The following is a 22,099-nucleotide window of genomic DNA, read 5'->3' as shown; positions in this document are numbered from 1 at the left end:
GTGTAATCGCCTTCTTATCTGCATTCACTGTGTCTCCTTTTACACTGCATAAGCCAACCCTCGGCTTCGTGATGGTCACACCGTATCTGCGGGATTGGTCTGAGAACTCAAGTGATCCCTAGTTCTCACACACCCTTATTCCAAGCTCTCACCCAGAATGCTTTGTGTTAACTTAATGACGGCATCTGTCCTGCCGACTGCATTGTCAATAACCCTGCCTACATGTGGTTATCAGATGGCGTGTCAGCTGGATCTCAAAGTCAAGACCTGAAAAGGATCTTGTTCTTCCAGCCACACAATGATGCTTACCCTTGTCATGTAAACAAATAACACAATATAACCATTTTGCATCTAATAAAAAAAGAATACTTTTATATGTAGTGTGATATTTTGATCCATGAAAGATAGTATCTGGGACAAACTATATTGGCTAAGGAACTTAAAATGCATTTTCGCTTTGGCATTTGATGGTAGACTTTATTGTTGTAAAAAGTTAATGTGTTTGCCTGAAGTGTGGCTCGTGACATAAAGGTGATCTTAAAACCTGGCTGGTCGTATAACTTGCATAAACTATGTCATACTATGGTGTTTAAATGACCACATACATATAGGCAAGAAGGAAGGGAAAATAGGTTTAAATGATTGTTGATGACTATTAGAGGAGACAGGCATGGTGAGCTTTCAAGAATTGGCAGTACGTTTGCACTCAATCTGTGACATCAAGAATAAAGGCATAAAAATATATACCGCTATCATGTATTAGTTGTATATAATGTTCCAATTTTAAATTAAAATGTTCTCGCTCTGATGTCCTTAACAAAGCATAGTAAGGGTTATTAGTATTCATGCAATTGCCGTTCCAACATGTAACACGGCAGAACAGAAGTATATAGATGTAAGTATACGGATTGGGGTAGCACAGAATGTGACAGTTAAAATTGGGTTCTAAGATGTATGGAGTTAGTGTAAGATATGGGTGAGTAGATCATATGATATGATAAAACCATATAAATGTATTCTAGGAAAAAATGATATAAACTTTCCATGGGCTGTTTGTTCCCATGACTGCCTCAAATGTTCTATCAGAGCATGATTGAAGAGGAAGGTCTCCTCTGGGACTAAATGTCTCAATATTGACGTGTGAAAACAATCCCTAGATGAATTACGGGGATGGTGTATATGGGATTATTAGAGACCTTGTGGTAAATAAGGCAATAGTAATGGATACAATTATACAGAGTTGAAAAAGCAGTACACATGTTCGTTTAGCTAAATATACCGTCCATACTGAAATGGCAAAATGGGTGGACGGTCACGTGTTCCTCACCGGATTCCAATTTGTTCTCCAGGGTTGCTTTAAGCCACAAGTGCCCCTTTAGCTATCTTTTTAAACAATTATGGTTAATACATTTAAGGCTGTTTGTCAACCCTTTTTTTAGTACCCTCTAAAGAAGTCCACCATGTCCCATGTCCCAAATGCCCCTGTCTAGGAGGATAGTCCCTTTTTGGATCCCATCCCTCTGTCCCTCTCCTCTCCCCCGAGCTAACATTTTGGAAAGGTAAGATTTCCATGTAGCTACTGCTACAGAAAACCTTGACAATGTTAGAACTTCCTAAGATTGAGAAGCTCTGATTTAAGGGAACTAAGAGAGACCAGGAGATCCAGAAGCGCATAATTCCACTTTAAACAATAATGCCACTTTTTAGAATGTTCAAAAATGTTTATACACAACCAGTGATTTCAGTCAATTTGGCAGCATTTCTAATGAAACACTGGAGCTTATATAATTTTAATAAATTACATTCGACTTACATTTGTTTACTTTAAAATACCATTTTGTGGTACGGCTGTCTTGATGTCACTTTCCAAGCATAGTTATCTTGAAAAATGATGAGAATATTTTAAGTCTTTATTACCTCACCCCGCATTGCTAGCCATAGGCCCTAAATGCTTATATACATTAAACTCTTCATGTATTCAGCACCATTCTTGGAAGCAAAAGACCAGGCATGCAGGCCTATACAATTTGTATCACTGGCCACCTCTGTTGCCATTACACATTTTGCACGGCCTCACCTCTGCCTCTCGGTTTAAGGGCACACCCCGCCGCTAACTTACGGAAAATACACATTAACATCTATTTTGCAAACCTTTTCCAAGCATATGAGTTGTACTCCCATTGGACGCGTAAAGGCCCAGTAAACGGTGGTACATTCTAGCTGGGCGCTACCCCAAGCATGGCTGCCGTCCTCTATGCTGAGGCCTAGGATACGACATCATATCCCATTGCTCTACTGTTTAGCAACACAGGGTGCTGGGTCCAGTTGCTATGGAGGCTCCCAGGTAGCCACAAACCCCCATATTGTAACTGGGCAGTTAGTGTTCGGGATCTGCTCCAGGTTACAATCCAGAGGGTCTGTCTAGGCCAGAATATTCCATTCCCTGTAGACGCTTTAGCGTTTTGTAGTGTAAAACACTAACTGGCAATACATTACATAAACCTTTTTCTTAACATTTTATTTGTATTACTGAAGAAATCACAAAGAATGGATTCTATTGAGCCTATATTTTGGGCAAAGGTCCTTGAATCTGCAAATTTGTTCATAGTTAGGTTATTTGGGACTTTCTGCCTGGCAAATGTCATTTACATAAGAAGCATATTCCAGTATTAAGTCATTACAAGGTTTTGGAAGATTCAGGTGGTGAATCACAGGTGGTTCACCTGAAACCTGCATTACAGGGCAGAAATTAACTTCTTATAGGCGATGTGGGGCAGACTCCTAAAAGTGACATTTTTAATAACAAATCGCTTTTCAGCATTACAGATTAGGTGATTCCGGAACTGAATTTAAGGATTGATATGGGGCTGGCGCTTCTTGGTATTTAGTGTGGGCTGGAAGATATCTACGGCAGCTGTCCTGCTTGGCTTCTAATATTAAATGATGTCAATAATGCGGTTTAGGGAGCTTTTTCCTCTTGATGACAGTGATACTTAGGTTTGAGTATATTAGGAAGGCTTTGATTCCAGGGTATTATCTGAAAATATTACAAATACATTCCATTGAAGGGCCATATGAATCTGGCATCATGTGTTTCTAAATATAAAACATACTTCGTCAATCCACTTGTTGCAGTAGATTTCTGTGCAATATTTAAGCATAGCGCTGCCCAATGCTTTACATAAGACATCATATATTTGTCGTAAAGTGTAGTAGTTTTAGGGTGAAAGTGTGAGAGTCTGCCTAAGTCTAAATACACCCCTGATCCTGTTTTCACCTGGTGATTCATTAACCCTCTATCTCCAAAATATCTTCTCTGTATGGAGGCCTGCCTTAGATTTCCCTTTTGTGACCTTTTAGTTGTCAGAACGTTTGCAGAGATGTAACATCTGTACATTCCTCCTTACTCACTGGCAAGCTAGTGGGATAGAGCTCGTGGCAAAAAAACCTTTCCATGTTTCTCCCAAAATGCCTCCATGGAAACCATCCCATGTATGACGGATTCTCTGTGTTTTTGATATCTCTGATGGATAGATCTCCATCCCACATTGTCTTTGATCCCTTCACCCCTTGTTTTATGACAGCATCCTGTTGTGAAATAGCATGCAAATTAATATTTATATGGGTAAAATCCAACATGGTTTGTTTCATTTGTAATATTCTGGTAATGATGAGACAAACCAGTTCTCCCATCTATTTATGGTCAGATTCAATTTAAGAAAAATCACTTTCTCCATTTTTCTTTTGACCCTTCCAAATAGTTTTTAGTAAGTGACTCATTGTGCTGTGGCTCCTACACACCATTTCTGTTTCTCTAAAAGAGTCAATATTTCCCCCAGCTTGTGTTGGCAGCTCTTGTCCCACGTCACAGTGAATTCTCAGACTGTGCATAGGAACCTCTGTGTCACTTGGTCACATACTAATGATTAACACTTCCACTGAGCTAGAGGCAAGAAACGAAATTAACCACAAATAAGGTTCAGTATTTATTTTAAGCCTCCCCCTCCATCAGACATTACTCTTATGAAATCTGACCTTAAATCTCACACTCAGATAACTGAGCCATTTAAACCTCCTTATGCCAAATCCTCTATCCCTACTGAATACACACTAGTCTTCCCCAGGTGCCCTCTCTACACACTAGAAGAATTGTCATTTTTTTTTAATTTTTACTATAAATAGTTATAGACTGATTTTAGTTATCTATCCATGTGTTTTAACTGATATAAATCAGTGCAATGCAAAAATATATATGTTTTTTGAAAGTATTTGGATAAAACATTAGCCTTTGTTTATATTGATCTCTGGCTAAAAAGCCCCAGTCAAAAATATAGATAAGTTCTATATGAGCTATAGGAAATATTTTTTTTTTGCGACCATTTCATGTTGAATTAAGATCTTTTGATTTGACTAGAATATTGCATGAGCTGTATTTGAACCAAAAAGAAACCCCAAATTACATCTATGACTAAAACAGCATCAATAAACCAAAAACACATGTATAGAACTAGCTCTGTACATCAAAACCATACCATAGCGTGACAGATTTAGAGCTGCTGCCCCTCATTTTTATTTGCCAAATACCAAGTGATAGTATCCCCTTCCCCGTATATAGGGAATGGACAAAGACTACTTAACATGGAGCCCATACAAAGACTTGTATAAACAGGGGGGCTTTATTATGCACTACATTCATCATTCTATACAGGGCAGTTAGTGATTACACGTAGAGCCTCAGGCAAAGCTGACATTGCTTTATCCTTCAAAAGGTATTCAGCATATTGACTGCCTGGTCATCTAAATCCATCCTTCCCGCCTTGGCCCTCTGGTTATTCTACACTGCCCTACCCCCACTCACATTTCCCTCTTTCCTGGCTCCTTTAAATGTTGGAAGTCTTGGAAACTCGGCACTATTTAATAGGATAATAGCTCAGTGGGGTAAGTCGTCCATGGATCCTTCTGCAACTGGGACACAGTGAGAGATCCAATTTAGTCTCCTTCAAAAAGGACTTGGGATAACCCAACAATCCTTAACCAGGAATGCATGCTCGAATATCAGTTTGGAGAACTGCCGATCAACTGAAAGCTAAGGGCTGGAAGATCACGTAGCCAGTAGTCTATAACTTTTCAATGGAACTTGAAGTACTTGTTTCGTAAAAGCAGCATTCCGTAGTGGTACTAGCTTTCACAGCTGCCATATTCCATTTCAGACAGAACCACTATTTCTAGCTTCTGTTCTCCTACACTCTTGTTTGCGCAGAAGCCGAGGGATCGTTTCACCAACTAAATTAGAATAGGCAGACCAGCATTAATCTGTCATCATGTCTGGCATGTCCGAACATGGGTCCTACAACAGCTGTTGTCCTGGTGAACAAAAACATTTTTTGTAAACATGGGCCATTTATAGAAATTAGTGAGATTTTTTTGATTGCGAGTTCCTACAACCCATGCTGATCTTTAGGGTAGTGTCATCCAGTGGCTCACGTACGGCCTCTTATTAGGTGAACAGTGGTACCATTTACATAGAAAACCTCCTATCTGGCTCTCATGTTTAAGGTGGCCAATTCTCAGCTTGACCTTGTCAACAATTTTGCTTTTGTTCAGCTCAGTAAGTCATTGAATTTCAACGTTGACCATTCAGGACAAAAAAACCTTTAAGACTTGAACTTCTTATGCTAACATTTCTACTGCTGTCTTCAACAACTAATACTCTTTTCTTGTTTCCACCTATAGGTATGTGCCATCATCGGAGGAACGTTTACTGTAGCTGGTATCATAGACTCCTGCATTTTCACTGCTTCTGAAGCCTGGAAGAAGATCCAGCTTGGAAAAATCCAATAGGGACTACGCATCACTTTCCAGAGGGAAGAAGTGGAAGGACACCAAATAACGTTTATTTTAATATTTTTAAACGGTGTAAAAATGCAAAAATGTCTAGCTAAATGTAGCTAGCTGTTCACATTTTTCTAGATGAAGTAAATCGAGCTCAACAAGAAACCAATATATCTTCCAGTTATTGTATTTGTATGTAGCACACGCTGCGGTGTCCAGTTTTACCCTGCAGAGTTTGTCAGTTCAGGTTATACGGTACAATGATTAAATGTTATGGGTTATTATATTGTGCCTTTCAACCCATATCCTGAAGGAATTGGCAATTGTCACTGTGCATTGTATGCCGATATGATTCAGGTTACCCCTTAACATCGTGAGGGTCTTATCTCATGACTTCAACATATTCAAGATATACACAATTTTTAGCTCCTTGATAAGCACCTTCATTCTCTTTGGGTTTCCAACACCCTGGTGTATTTTTGGATTGATTGTTCTTATAGTAAGAAATAAAGCAGCATGCTTTAGATTTTCCCTTATTTGAATAAATTAATAGAAGCAATATAAATCACAAACCCTGGTCTGTACACGTTGATGTGCAGATGACGCAGGGCATTCGCTGAAGGTGTTTATCAGAGTGCTAAGGTACATTTGGGACCTTTGCTATGCCTCAAAATGCTACTTTATATGAGTAGTTTGCTATTTGAATGTAGAGTCATTCATCCTGAGACATAAAGTTACTTCTGTGCAAAAAAATACATAGGGTGCAGTTGAAAGAAATCTGTTTCCATAAAGAGAGATTTTGGTATAGTCAATGGAGGTTGCGCCACAAATAAACATTTTGCCAGAATATATCTCCTTAAATACATTTATCCCCATTGGACACTGATTACAAGGTTCCTACCATGTCTCATGTCCCCATCCGTATTGACCTATTAATTTTAACTAGAAATCAGTTTCTGTTGTAATAGAATACTGTGGAGTTTAAAATCCGCATAAAAATCATCTCAAGCGGAAAATATTGTTTGCAAACATAATGCCGCTCACTGCTAAAAATGAAAAACACAAAGTTGGCCATCTGTTATCTATTGTAGGTTTAAAGATGTGTCAAACTGCAATTCTCAATATTCTCAAGTCATGATGGTTCAAGTAGGGTAATCTACCTATTCAGCTCATTTTTATTATCATAACGTTGTATTATTTCTATTTGGTGTGCGTATTCCAATGAAAGTGTGTGCGTTATCTGACAGTGACCAGTTTCCCCTCCAGCTCGTAGAGTAGACTATGCTTACGGTCACCATGTCTACTAAATAAAACTCTGTAATGGTGTCTATAGGGTAAAACATTCCCTAACTGGTGGTATTTCTGCTTTTAAAGCAGTGCCGTTTACTACAACAGGTCTCTTACATGGCTCCGTTTAGCAACCTGGTTACCTGTATATAGCTTTACAGCATGCCAGTCGTGGATTGGCTTTGGGGCAAAGGGCCTTCATTTACTAAACAATAACGTGGTGACACATGGCTGCGGCAAGTCAGAATATTTCACTGTATTGGTGCCATCATACTGAAAGTGAACCATGAAGATCAAGCCGTATTTTAGATTTATTATTATATGGGTTAATTTGAATGTATTACAGATTCCAATTGTTCAAAACCTAAATTATCCTCATCTTTATCCTTAATGTTGCTTGTATTAAGAAGAAAACTGCATCCATTGCACTTAAAAAAAAAAAAAAAAAAAAAATAACACGTTTATTTTAAATACATCTTTAGTAAACAATTTTATGGAGTGCAAGCATTTGCAGTACAGCAGTCACTTTAAATACTGTTTTAAAGAAATCCTCCCAGCGCTCATCTAGCCGTAAAAGTGCCAAGCTTGGATAAGCAGGAACGTACGAGTTCTGGCTTTAAATTTCAGTCTGGATCCATATATCTGCTTTGTGTTTTCACCAGTGGTTGCACTCAATAGGAAAATTAGGCTTATAAGTAGCAATTCAATTATAGCTTCCCAAACGTGTTTTGGTGGCCGTTCTGCCTGCCACATTGAGCCACAAATAGTCACTTCATTACTTCATTCCAGAACAACAGCGAGCTGTCCATGGGGCCGTTAAACTGAAATATAAAATCTTCCTGTACCAATAGCTTGCGTTCTTGACTGGCACCCCCAGTGAAACATGTATGTTCCAGTGGCCCATGTTACATAGTACTAGTCTGTTACAAGCCAAGTGTCACCATACCCAACACTAATGCTCCAAGCGCCAATGGTCCTTGGATTCATGTGGACGGATATATCTGCCAAATTGTTTTTTTTTGTTTGTTTTTTTTTTTTATGAGACTTTCTTCTATAATGTAACTGTTCTGTTGATTAATGCTTAAATAATCAAGAAAATGTTGATGTTTTTCTTTAAAATATTAAAATAGCTGACTGTATGCAGTATTTATCCTCTGATCTTATAATTAAGATTTTGCTGTACTGTTTGTAGTGTTTACGATCAATTTTGCCATATCGTAAGTTTACAAAACTGAGTTACAGATCCAATTAGTTTTGTTGATCGGATGCGCGGACAGATGGTTGGACGGATCACTTTCCACTTGCACCTAAATCTTTAAAGTTTTTGTTTTGGTGCTTGGTATGGAAACCAGGCTTATGTTCCGCCAGCGAGATTCTTTTGGGGTTAATTCTACTCTCCATTTCCATGTTAGGTGTTTCGGTTTTTTATTATTGACTGCTATGCCGAGTATAAATGAAGGATGTTTGGGGACATTGCTTGATAATGCACTACTAAATCATTGTCCCTTAACTGGACAGAACTTAAATCTTCACCACTGTCTTACTGGGTCTTCCCTGTACGTAGTCTTACTTAATCTACCTCTTATATGTCATATCTGCACTTGTTATAGGCCCCAGTGGATTCTCTGTGCGAGAGTAGATTCTGGTTCCATTGTGTGGATTAGAGGTAAATGCATATCCAGAACAGGGGCGCGCCATGTTTGAAAGGGCCTGCAGAAGAACGGTGTGTGAAGAACTGGGGAGCTGCCTGTTGGCTACCCCAGTATTAGGCTGTTTTATCCCAGATTTACTAGGCTAGGGGGAATTTACCGGTAGCTCTGAAGCTACAGTTCAAATGGTGCTTAGCAAGCCACATGAATAGCGGGGACTAGCAGAGCATCATGAGAATTCCAGTTCCACCTCAGATGTAGGTAATTCTGTCCTGTATCCAATATTGTTTCCATAGCCGGGATAAAAATGTTTAGTACCTGCATTTTATTATACGCAAATGAAGGGAATTGTATCAATCCAAATATTTGTGCAATCGAGTCTGTTAAAAAAAAAAAAAAAAACTTGAAAATTAAAGTCTTTTTTTTAAAAAAAATACACTGTCTTTCTCTTCTCTGTCTGTCATTCCAGTCCTGTGTGGTGTTCTATGGTATCTCATCTGATGGAATGTTTCTGTGCCCGAATGAATGAATCCTCGTTTTCATCACCGCTGTTAGTCAGTGCTCCTCCTCAAAACATCTGTGCATGATTTGGATCTCCATGTACTGTAAAGTTTACAATAAGACTGAGTCACTGCTTTATTCCTTTAAAAAAAAAAAAAAAAAAAAAGGCTAAATTATTTGGTTTCATTTGCTAAAATGATGCATCCCAAATTGAATCCATTACCATATTTGACACAATCACGATTACACATAAACACACCCTTGCCTCTCACAATTCTATTGTCATGACTGTTTGATCCAGGAATATATTCCATGTCGCGGAGATTCTACTTCTAATCTTTGCAACTACGATCAATAAATCTTTGGGCTGTATTCACTTTCCTGGGTGTTTGCAGGAGAAGCGAACATTTCAATTACCTGACTTCACCATACATTAGAGAAGCCAACCTTAGTGAGCTTCTCTTTGAGAAATACTGCATGATGAATAGTGGAATAAGTGAGGTGGTTGTCATGAACTCTCACTGATTAAACTATTCATTGTACAGGGCCAACCAAGCTTTTCTTCCAGGATATGCTTGCTTCCTGGCTTTCTTAGTTTGTAGTAATACAATGGAGTTGAAATATTCAACCTCTTGACAAATTCTCTTTGTTAAAAAATAAAACCCTATGTATGATGAAGCACCAGCTCAGCCCTTCTAGTCTCCTATTATTGACTTAATGCTAGTGGCTTGTAGCCAATATAATACATTTGAATATACCGATACTTGTATATGTAGCCAAGGACATAACTAGAAACCACAGGGCCCTGGAGCAAAAATTGCCACGGCCCCCAACAGCTGGTATGTGCCATCATTGCCCCCCAAACAACTTGTCTATGCCTTCTTTGCCCCTTGCCTACCCCCTTCCAAAATACACTCTGGCACACACTCATACCCACTAACACACACGTACACATACATCCATCTCACCCCACTTATTCATACATCCATGCTCTCACACACACATCCATGCTCTCACAGACACAATTACACATACATGCTAATCAAACATACATACATACATTGCCCTGCTTTCCTCTCACCGCTCCTTGCAGCTTGTTATGCCCGTGCAGCAACCCCTGTTTCAGTGTCGGGTCATGTGACCCCGATACGTTCCTGTCTCCTCGTGTCGGTTCAAAATAGTGTAGAAAGGGCCCTTCCGACCTGGATCGGTGCGGTCCAGGTCGGATGTCCCTTTCTAAACTATTTTGAGTCAGCATGAGAAGGGAACAAGGGATCGCAGGCATCTCACAAGGACCCTTGCAGTGTATGTTGCTTTTAAAAGAAATATTAATGTAGAAATTGTAATGGTTCCTGTATTCTGGTACATGCCATCAGTATCCATCATTTTTACCACTCCGCTATATCATATATATATATAGTGAGATGCCACACGCCACTGGCTCCTGGCTGATGACATCACACAAACACCATCATTTTCTAGTACCTTATGTAGGACTGTTTAATAATGGAGCATCTGGCATATAAATGAGTGTGTGGGCCCCGTGGAATGTTTGGGCTGTGGGCAACTTCCCCTTCTGTCCTGGATTAGAGATGGCCATGTGCCACTCCACTCAGGATACTATACTGAAATACTGACATGTGCAATTATGCTGCTTGTCGTTGCTACATTCTCTTCAATTTGTTGCGCAAGTCAACACAGTACTTATGCTCCCAAAACATATTATTTTTATATTAGGATTTAACTTAATTAAACTGCTTAATCTTGCAAGATTGCTGCATGCTACCAAGTACATGGAAGTCCACGTACACCTGTTAGTCACGTTATGGTACAAGTGATGTCTAAACAGGACAGAGATGATTGATACCTATGTCGACTGTGTTGTGAAATTAGATTTCATGTGGCAACATGCCCTACGTCTATACCTTAGCCTATATAAAGACTTATTTTTGTCATACTTACTTTGACATTCAAAATTATCGTATTTACAGAGTATCATTTCTGTGTTTTGTTACACATGTTGCGTTGTGTGGCAAACTATGTTCAAGCTCCACAAAGCACCATGAAACTAGGGTGACTTCATCGGCCATGTTTTCCAGGCCACATATATATGTGGGATGTATAGACTCATGAAAGGGAACCAATTAGTGAGTTATACATCCCCCATACTGCAGGACAGCATATGATCTGGGCTGGTCAGCAATATGTAAAAAGTATATGTCACCAGGAGATGCATAAGGTTTTACACTAATGGAGTAGGAACCTCAGGATAGGAGTCTGTAATAGTCTTGGTGGAGTGACCTGCAGTCTATAGTTGGAATCACGAACTGGCGCCATGAAACAAGCTATAATAGTCAAGGACAGTCTCGAATTGGCAAGAACAGTGCAGACACACACTCGACACAAAAGTGGCCAAACCCAACCAAATAAGTGTTCATGAGGCTCGGTGAAGCTGCCCAAAAGCTTGACTTTCGTTATCAAGAAAACAAAAATGAATTCCCCAGGCATGCCATCATATTGTTAGAGGACTCCATTATCAAAAGCCAATGTCAGTTAGGCAGCTAAGTTCCTATCGAATAAAGAAAGTTGTGTCTGAAACGTTCGTTGCTGACTTGGAACTTTATGACTTTAAATATATTTACAGACTTGACTAAAATAGGGAAGCTTCATGTCTTTCCTACCTACTGTATTACACATCTTCGTGCGGAAGCAGAAGGCATTTGTTTTTTTCAGGCTGTCAAACCAATTCCCTTTCACCCACGGTAAGTAAGAAAGAATGTGCAAGACTAAACAATATGGATTCCTTTCCCGTTTTAATGCTGCAAAAGTATGTATTCGAGAAATAAGCCATCTGGGATATCTAGGGAATGCGCGATTGAAGTATTTTTTATCTGCAATGAGCTAAGGTCATTCTGATTTGACAAGATCACATTCAAAACAAATGATGTCAGAGAATTTTTTTGCGTATTCACTAAAATACAGCCATTTCTTTATACCACTCTACATTTGGTTACATTTCTCTAGGCTTAAAGCTGTGACATCAGTATTACTTAAGGTGGTTTGGTGACAGATTAAAACATAGGAGAAGAATGCAATGAGAGCTTTTCTCCAATATTGCCCTAGCCGAAAACTAGGCCAAGAGCTGCCAAATGAGGCAAGTGTGGCCAACGGCTAAATATGAGATGCACCTTGTTACAATATTTATGCTCATGCAGTGTGCTGCTGCACCCGATCTGCCGGTCCAGCGGATATTTGCCAAAATTCAATACTTAATATAAGGGTATATTTGTTGCAGCTGAATTGAGCATTTCATCTTACAGACTTCATTCTGCATTATGATGGACCAGCCTCAAAGTGTGTCTTTTAAGAAGGGCTGAGCTGGCCTTGTATAATATGTAGTCAATAACCGTATTTCCCCATGTATCAGACATGTGAAAGTGATGTGCATGTACTGGCTGCCTGAGCATGATAGGAGTGTGATTGGTAACAATTGCTAGCAGTTAACATCAATCACACTCATATCATTCCCAGGCAGCAAGTTCAATAACTTTATGTAACATTTTTTTTTTCAAATTTCGGGCCCCAAAATTAAGATGTGTCTTATACATGGGAGCGTCTTATACTTGGGGAAATACGGTATATCAGTGGTGTCTATAATTAAATTTGATACCCTTTGTTGGGCCAACATAGAAAAAGATGTAATGTTACATAAGCTTTCTCAGACCTCAGTAGTCTCTTCTTCAGAACAGCTAGATCTGCTTTCTTATGTAGTTATTTCAGTTAGATGATTTGAAAGAACAACTCCCTCTGTCAGTGCAGGTTTAATGGCAGAGCTCAGAGCAATTGCTCCAGGCCCCCAACTTCAACACCTAATCTGTGCCATCATTGCCCCAACACATCTGGTCAGTACCTTCTTTACCTCTTGGCCCTCCTTCCACCATACAACATATGTGAACAAACTTACATAAATTACACATACCTACTCATACTCACTGAGTACACTCTCCACACACTCCATTACACTTACGCACTCATGCTCACACACACATGTACACACACATACATATACCCCCCCCTTTATCTCACTGCTCCTGCAACTTTCTCTCTGGCTGCTCATGCCTCGTATTTACTGCGTGGTCATGTGACGTCACGTGACCCCGATACGCGCCTGTCCGACTTTTCTAAACTATTTTGAACCGGCACGGGGAGGCAGGAAGAAGGGCTCACAGGGGTTGCAGCTGCGATGGGCCCTGTGGCTCTAGGGTGCCCTGTAGTATCACCAGTGGCACCGGCGTTCTGAGGGCAGAGTCAGTGAGGGTGGTACAGGCTACAAGGAGCTTGTATGTATGTATGTATGTATGTATGTGTGTATGTGTACGTGTGTATAGTGCATAGTGCGTATTTGCTCAAGTGCTTAGTTGTCCGTAAAGAAGTGGGTCTTGAGGGATTTTTTGAAGGACCAAAGGCAGGAGAAAGGCGGATAGGCCGGGGAAGGACATTCCAGAGGATAGGGGGGCACCACTTAAGAAATCTTGCAAGCTTGCTTAAGTGCTGGAAATCAGAGGAGAAGATAGAGATCATCGGATGAGCGGAGAGACGGGACAGGGGTATATTTACAGAGTGAGGAGATTATTGATAGTCTACAAACATCACAAGCAGTCAACACGGTCTGTATGGAGGAGCGGGTCGAAATTTCCTTATGTTGCTATGACTGATCAATAATTACATTACGTTTTTGATTGCAGTTATTGCTGCTAAAGGTGGCATAACAAGGTTTTGAGTCTAAGGGGCGATTACTTTGTAGCAGGGACAATTTCTTAAATAAATTAGTTAAGCATCAAAATGATGTGTTTTTTCTTCAATCTAATACTAGGTTTTGGTGGAAGACCTATTAAACCTTCATTGACAAAAATATGCAGCAATGCAGAAAATCAGGTTGGGGAAAATACTTTTTCACGCAACTGCAGCCGCTTTCTAAAACTTAGATGTTCTTTTGTAAAACGAGGGCGCCCTCTACTGTGACAAAAGTGCATAGTTCCTATTCATTATTATCCTGAAAAGAAAATCCATTACTTAATCATGCTTCATGTTCAACATATAACAATATTAATCCATACATTTCACTCTTTCATGATAAAATGCTACTTGCATTGTTATGCCAGTCTATTCTAGTGTAGGGAAGAATAATTACAGTTCAAATTTTCAGAAAATGTACTCACCGACAATGGGGTGGGGTCTAAAGGGGCGGGGCCTAATGGGACAGGCCACACACTGTACATGACCCTGCAGCATTGAGCTCTAGGCTACCCTGTACAGAGACTGGGTTGTTTGGAGTTCATTTACAAGCAGTGTTATGCACTGGGCAAAGGCAGTATTTTTACGCCGGGACAGACCCGAATTTGTCCTGGAAAATTCGGGACTGTTAGCAGGTATGCTTTTAGAGAACCTGGTGAAGACATAGGTATTTGCAGGATCCTACCAGCACAAGGTCACTGGTCCAAGTCCATGACCTGGGGGTTGTGTTTGGTTCTGCAGAGGCCTACAACCTACACTCCTTTACCGAGAGGGTGGTAGATATATGGGACAGCCTCCCATCAGAAGTGGTAGAGGCTAATACAGTGAGGAAATTTAAACATCCATGGGATATACATAATGCTAACTTGAATCTAAGACAAGATCAAGAATTGATTAAGGTTTGAGTCTCTGCATCAGGAAAAATAGGCAGAGAAGACCTGGCATCAAAAATGTTACCTTACTTTTTTCCTGTGGGCAGGATGTAGAAGAACAACACTTCTGCCTTAGATTACTTAGTTAATCTGAACTAAGAAATATAATTTAATAATTTAATAATAAATTTATTATTATTATGGACTTTGAAATGGACCTATAGCATACCCGCAGCATTTCAGGCGTCCTCATTAGGAGACCTTTTTGGAGGTGTGGCAAGGGATGGGGCGGGGCCAGAAGTGGGCAGGATTGGGGGGTGGCCCCTGCTTTCGTTACATTATGTGGGAGCTATAATGGAGGTCTGTGTTACAACTGCATCCACCACCATTGATTATACAGTTCTCAGGGCCACAGGATTCATAACCGGTCCATAATCCCAACCCCCTCTTACACCACCCACCACCACTCTCTTTACTCATCCCATACTAACCTTTTTCCCCTGCAACTGAAGAAGAGAAAGCCACTCTTCTTTCTTCCTCTCACCCAACAACCTGTCCCATTGACCCCATCACATCACACCTCACAAAGTCTCTATGTCCATCCCTTGGTCCATCACTTACCCACCTATTTAATCTTTCTCTATTATCTGGAACTGCACCAACCTTCAAGCATGCGCTAATCACACCCATTCTAAAAAATACTTCCTCAGATCCCATCTGTCTAACTACCGTCCTATCTCTCTGCTTCTTTCTACCTCTAAGCTGCTTGAACGGATTGTGTAAAATCGCCTTACTAGCTTCCTTTCCTCTAATTCTCTCCTTGACCCTCTACAGTCAGCTTTCAAACCCCTTCACTCTACTAAAACAGCTCTAACAAAAGTCTCCAATGGCTTGCTCTGTGCCAAAGCACTCTGCCAAAGCAAAAGGTCACTTCTCCATTCTAATACTATTGGATCTCTCTGCTGCTTTTGATACTGTTGATCACCACTCACTTGTTTCTACAGGCATTTGAGAGACAGCTCTCTTTTGGATCTCCTCATATTCGTCTAACCATTCCTTCTCTGTCAGCTTCTCTGGCAAGACATCACCCTTCCACTTTCGGTTGGCATCCCCCATGGTTCAGTCCTTGGCCCTCTGCTGTTCTCTCTTTTTTTTTTCTGTAGCTCAAATTGCTGGTTCTGATAGAATGCTGTTCTCTCTTTACACTTCATCGCTCGGCAAACTAATGGCCTTCAGTGTCATCTATATACAGATGATACCCAAATCTACCTGTCTTCTCCTGATTTGTCTCTCCATCTCTCATGTCCCATATTACCAATTGCTTGTCTGCTATTTCTTCATGGATGTCACAACGCTACCTGAAACTTAATCTTTCTCATACTGAACTCATTATCTTCCCTCCTTCAATCTCCACCCCGATTGAAACTATCTCTCCCACTAACCAGGCCCAATGCCTTGGGGTCATCCTTGACTCTTACATCTCGTTCATCCCTCACAGATCCTGCCACTTGCACCTAAAAAACATCTCTTGCATCTGCCCATTCCTCACCCAAGAATCCACAAAAACTCTGGTTCATTCACTTGTCATTTCCCCTCTTGACTACTGCAACACTCTTCTGATTGGCATTCCACTGTCTCGACTCTGTCCTCTGCAGTCTGTCCTAAATGCTGCTGCTAGGCTTATCTTCCTTGCACGCCGCTCCTCTTCTGCTTCCCCACTCTCGTACTAACATATAAGGCCCTCCATAACACTGCTCTTCCATACATTTCTACCCTCATAAGTAGTAGAGTAGAGGTTGTAGCCGTATTAGTCCAGTGGTGTCAATATCAAATAACAGATGGAATAAGTATCTTGTGATAATACCCTCATAAGCAAATACTCTCCTACTCAATCCTTACGTTCTTCCCATGGGATAAGGCTCTCCTCCTCACTTATCACCTCTTTCTTTTCCCCGTCTACAAGATTTCACTCAGGCTGCCCCATATCTCTGGAATCTACTCCTAACAATCCTTCAGCAATCACCCTCCCAACATTCAAGAAACATCTTAAAACCCACTTCTTCAGAGAAGTATATCATCTTACCTGCTAGAACTTCCTTGTCATTGATACAACCACCACATTACCTCTCACCCTTTCTCTATGCCTTATGTTTGTCACCCCATTCCTTCCAGATTGTAAGCTTGCGAGCAGGGCTCTCTCCACCTAATGTATCGGTTTGTCTTAGGCTAGGTTTCCACTTGGGTTTTTGTCCTGCGTTTTTTTTTCTTGATGAAAAACGCCAGGAAAAACGCCAAGAAAACTGCCACTGCATTTACCTGCGTTTTGGCGTTTTTTCTGGAGTTTTTTCTGGAGTTTTTTCTGGCGTTTTAGCCTTTCTGTGGAAATTGCTTTTTTGACCTTAGGCAGTTTTTCCAGCCTTTACAAGTTAGAACTTTCACCCAGCTAAAAGGGATTAGGATAAATGGCAAGTATCTGCCCCCTCCTGATGTCATTTACTTGGTAGACCTTTTTGTCTCTTTTCTGTGGTTTGTAAGGCATGCTTTATTTCGAATGTCTGCTCCTCTGGGAAGATTGGCCCCAAATGATGGTGCAAATTGTTTGCTGTTGCTTTTGGCATGCAGGATCCAGTTGATGCGTCGGGTATGTTTGTTTGTAATGGCATGTTTGTTCCAAATGGTGTAAAATTCAATATGAACCAGTCCAGGACTTTGTTTTGTGTGAAACTGTTTGTTTTCAGCCTATTTCTCGTAGGACACACAGATACTGGGTCCATCCTCTGCATTGTAACTGTGGAAAAAACGCCATAAAAAACGCCAAGGCAATAAACCCACATGGCTTTTTCATGGCGTTTTTTCTCTCCCATAGACTTCTATTGGAGAAAAACGCCAAGATTTCCTTGCAAAAAACGCCAGAGTGTCAACATGCTGCGATTTTGAAAAACTGCCACAGAGCCCAAAAAAGCAGAAAAACGCCAAAGAGGACTGAAAAAACGCCAAACAGAAAAACGCCAAGTGGAAATGGCATTTTGCGATTTCCTATTGAAGAACAGCTAACATCTGGCTGCAGCGTTTTTTCACTAAAAAAACACCAGGTGGCGCTATTGGCGTTTTTATGGGCGTTTTTAGCAAAAAAAAACCAAGTGGAAACCTAGCCTTAGTCTGTCAATTCTCATCTTGTTATACCCCTTGAATATATGTATTGTATTGCACTACATAAATAAAAAGATAATAATAATAAATAACTATTTTTCCCAGTCTAGGAGAGGCTGCCAGGGGAGAAGGAAAACGAAGGAAAGTCGGCATATTTTATAACTTAAATAACTAAGAAATGCAACTTCCAAATGCATTGGTGTCCACGCAAACCGGACATGCATTAAAAAAATTTAAAAAAAATTTTGGAAGCAGCAAAAGAGAGAGATTTTTGTGGGGGGTCTTTCCCAAGAATGTTAATGTGACTGCGACCTTTTGGAAGCTACTCGTATAGCTGAGTAAGGCTGATTTAGATGAAATATTTTTTTTTGTTTTAGATGCAATTACATTTATAAACACGTGTTCTACTATTTACAGTATACACAATAATGTAACTTTTAGCAGTGATACATGTTTAACCCCTTCATGACAGAGGGATTTTTACACTCTTTCAAATTTAGTGTGCCCCCAAAAATTGTATATATTTTTGATTCTTGATTTGAAGCAATTGCCATCTATATAATCATCATTTAGTATGAAAAACATATCAACAAAAATTGAAACATTTTGAAAAAGAACATATTGTTTAACAGTTTTACCTGTTATAAATTGTACACAGCCACTGCAGATGAGAAATAAAAACCCCAAATATATGCCTAGGATCTTCATTTATTTTAGCAGTTATAGCGTGCCTATTTTTAATTGTAATATTAAGCATCTTGAATGTGACAAGGGAAATGTGGAAGCTTTATGGGTAGATATCAGCTTGGGGCAAAAAAAGGAAAAGAACTACTGGTTGTGATATGTTATAAACCACCTAATGTTAATAATAATGAGGAAGAGCAGCTGTTAGAGCAAATTGAGAAAGCTGCACATCTGGGTAACACGTTAATTATTGGAGATTTTAATTACCCGGACATAAATTGGGATAGAGGGACTAGTAGTTCTGCAAGGGGATTCAGGTTTTTGAACCTGTTAAATGACTCCTTCATGTCACAACTGGTACAAGCACCAACTAGAAAGGATTCTTGTTTGGATCTGGTGATGTTGATCTTTTGTCTAACATTCAAGTGGGGGAATACTAAAACATATAATTTTAAAAAGGCCAATTTCAATACGTTAAGGGCAGCTTTGCAACATATTGCAACATATTGACTGGCATAAACTTTTTAGGGATAAAAACACTGAGGGAAACCAATGTGGCTTAGTGGGAAAGTAAACCAGAAAATTAAAAATAAGAAAATGGCTTTTACAGCATTTAAATCAGACAAATCGGAGGCATCTTATAAAGATATAAGGAAGCCAATAATGCATCTAGAAGGGTGATTAGATGGGCTAAACTAGAAAATGAGAGGGTGATAGCCAAAGAGAGCAAAAGTAACCCCCAAAAATTCTTTAAGTACATAAATTCTAAAAAAATAACTTAAAAAATGAAAGTGTAGGTTCACTAAAAACAGAGATGGGAGGTTAAGGAGGACCAGGAAAAAGCAGAAACTTTAAATAACTATTTTTCCTCAGTAAATATTAAGAAGGAACCTATGGAACCTACTGAAAAAAAAATTGCAGTGAAACGGTGATTGGATGACCCAGGACAAGGTGCTGCAGCAACTAACGAAAGTTAATGTCAACAAAGCTCCAGGGCCTGACGGTATTCACCCACGAGTACTTGAGGAGCTGAGTCAGGAAATAAGTGAACCTCTGTTTCTAATCTTTCGGGATTCTTTTCTTTCAGGAATTGTACCAGAGGAGTGGAGGAAAGCAGATGTGGTTCCTATATTCAAAAAGGGTTCAAAATCTGTGCCTGGAAATTATAGACCTGTGAGCTTAACTTCTGCGGTTGGGAAAGTATTTGAAGGGCTGTTTAGGGATAATATTCAAGAATTCCTTGGGAAGAACAGTATTATTAGCAAAAATCAGCAAGGTTTTTTGAAACATAGGTCCTGTAAAACTAATTTAATTGCATTCTACGAAGAAGTAAGTAGAAGTGTAGATCAGGGTGTTGCAGTGGATGTAATCTGCTTGGATTTTGCCGAGACGTTTGACACGGTTCCACACAATAGGTTAGTATTCAAACTGAAGGAAATTGGTCTAGATGCAAATTCTTGTTCTTGGGTAGAACATTGGCTTAGAGGTAGAGAACAGAGAGTTGTTATAAATGGTAAATTTTCAAGTTGGTCAAAAGTGGTAAGTGGTGTCCCTCAGGGTTCTGTTCTGGGACCAATTTTATTCAACATATTTATAAATGACCTGGCAATAGGCGTTGAAAGTCATGTTTCTGTGTTTGCAGATGACACTAAACTAGGTAAAGTAATACAGGGCGAGCAGGATATTACTGTGCTGCAGAGGGATCTAGATAGACTGGGGGACTGGGCACACAAATGGCAAATTAAATTTAATGTAGATAAATGTAAAGTTATGCACTTCGGGGTAGGGAATGCACAAGCAACCTACACCCTAAACGGTAGTGAATTAGGGATAACAAAAATGAGAACGATTTGGGAATTGTTATAGACAACAAACTAGGCAACAATGTGCAGTGTCAGTCCGCGGTTGCTAAGGCCAGTAAGGTATTGTCGTGTATAAAAAGGGGCATCAATCTTACCCCAGCTCGCCTCTCCCATATAGTCCCTGGCCATTCTAAACTTTGTTGGAGGGGTTGTGGATACGAGGGTTCCATGGTTCATATGTGGTGGAGCTGCCCGATACTACAGCCTCTGTGGAAACAAATTTTCTCCCTTTTCCCGTTATTGTGTCATATTGACTTAGATTATCTTCCTGAACTTGCCCTCCTGCATATGTTTGATGACCCTCCCCCCTCTCCTATACGGAAATTAGTAATACATGTTCTCCTAGCAGCCAAACTGTGCATAGCCAAAAAGTGGAAGGCAGCCTCCCCGCCCTCTTTTTTGGATGTTCTCTCCACTCTGGAGAAGCACAGGGTCATGGAAAAAATGTCGCACCTGGCAAATCACACGCCTCACCTCTATGATCGGGTGTGGTCGGTCTGGTTGGGCAGCTCCCTTTACTCTACACACTTCCCTTAAATGAAGGTTCTGGCTTTGGGGGGATTCTTGGTGAGTGTAGGCTTGGGGTGGTTCATATCCCCCTATATCTGGGTTCTCTTCCCCATGACACTACGGCTTCCCAGCCTGGCGTTGTCTCCACTCTGTCAATCCTGGTGTTTGCTGTGTAGATACATGTCTGGCCTTCTTCTCCGCCTTATTGAGTACATACCCCAGAATGCGATTCCTTTTGTTTACTTTTGTTTTTTTTTGTTCTAGTTCGGTTCACACTCTTATCTTTTTAATGAAAATGTAGGACCGTTTACTGTACTTTATTGCGCATCTGTACCATTGTGCATCCACTATGTGTTATCTCCACCATGTCTAGTCTATCAACGACCATGAGGCTATTTTGTAGTCACTTTACTTCCTTCAATGACCATTGTGGACTTGTACTTCTGTAATCTCCATGACCTGTTTCATCCTGATGCACTTTTTCTGATGTTTGTATCACCTTGCACTGTGATATTGTATTATTACACTTGGTCCTCAATAAAATTTTATTTTCATAAAAAGGGGCATCAATTCGCGGGATAAAAATATAATTTTGTCTCTGTATAAATCAATGGTAAGGCCGCACCTTGAATATGCTGTGCAATTTTGGGCACCTTTTCTAAAGAAGGATATCATAGCACAAGAAAGGGTGCAGAGGCGGGCTACAAAATTAATAAAAGGAATGGAGCACTATAGTTATGAAGAAAGGTTAACTAATTTAAATCTGTTTAGTTTAGAAAAACGTCGCCTCAGAGGGGATATGATAACGTTATATAAATATATTCGGGGCCAATACAAACCATTGTGTGGAAATCTGTTCATAAACAGGACTATGCATAGGACACGTGGTCATGCGTTCAGACTGGAAGAAAGGAGATTTAGACTAAAGCAGAGGAAAGGGTTTTTTACAGTAAGGACA

At 40.0% G+C, this 22,099-nt stretch overlaps 1 protein-coding gene across 1 annotated transcript in view; it reads left to right on the top strand.

Moving 5' to 3' along the window:
* ERGIC1 (endoplasmic reticulum-golgi intermediate compartment 1) overlaps positions 1 to 6,148 on the top strand; it is a 44,514-nt gene extending 38,366 nt beyond the window's left edge. The window contains exon 10 of the mRNA XM_053464179.1: positions 5,734 to 6,148. Coding sequence (XP_053320154.1) covers positions 5,734 to 5,841 — 108 coding nt within the window. The 3' untranslated portion in view covers positions 5,842 to 6,148. The remainder of the gene's footprint in view (positions 1 to 5,733) is intronic.
* The last annotated feature ends 15,951 nt before the right edge of the window (positions 6,149 to 22,099 follow it).

The sequence above is a fragment of the Spea bombifrons genome, chromosome 4 (genome assembly GCF_027358695.1).
Source record: "Spea bombifrons isolate aSpeBom1 chromosome 4, aSpeBom1.2.pri, whole genome shotgun sequence".
Lineage (NCBI taxonomy): Eukaryota > Metazoa > Chordata > Amphibia > Anura > Pelobatidae > Spea > Spea bombifrons.
Note: the sequence above shows the minus strand (reverse complement) of the source record. Positions and strands in the feature narration are given on the sequence as shown.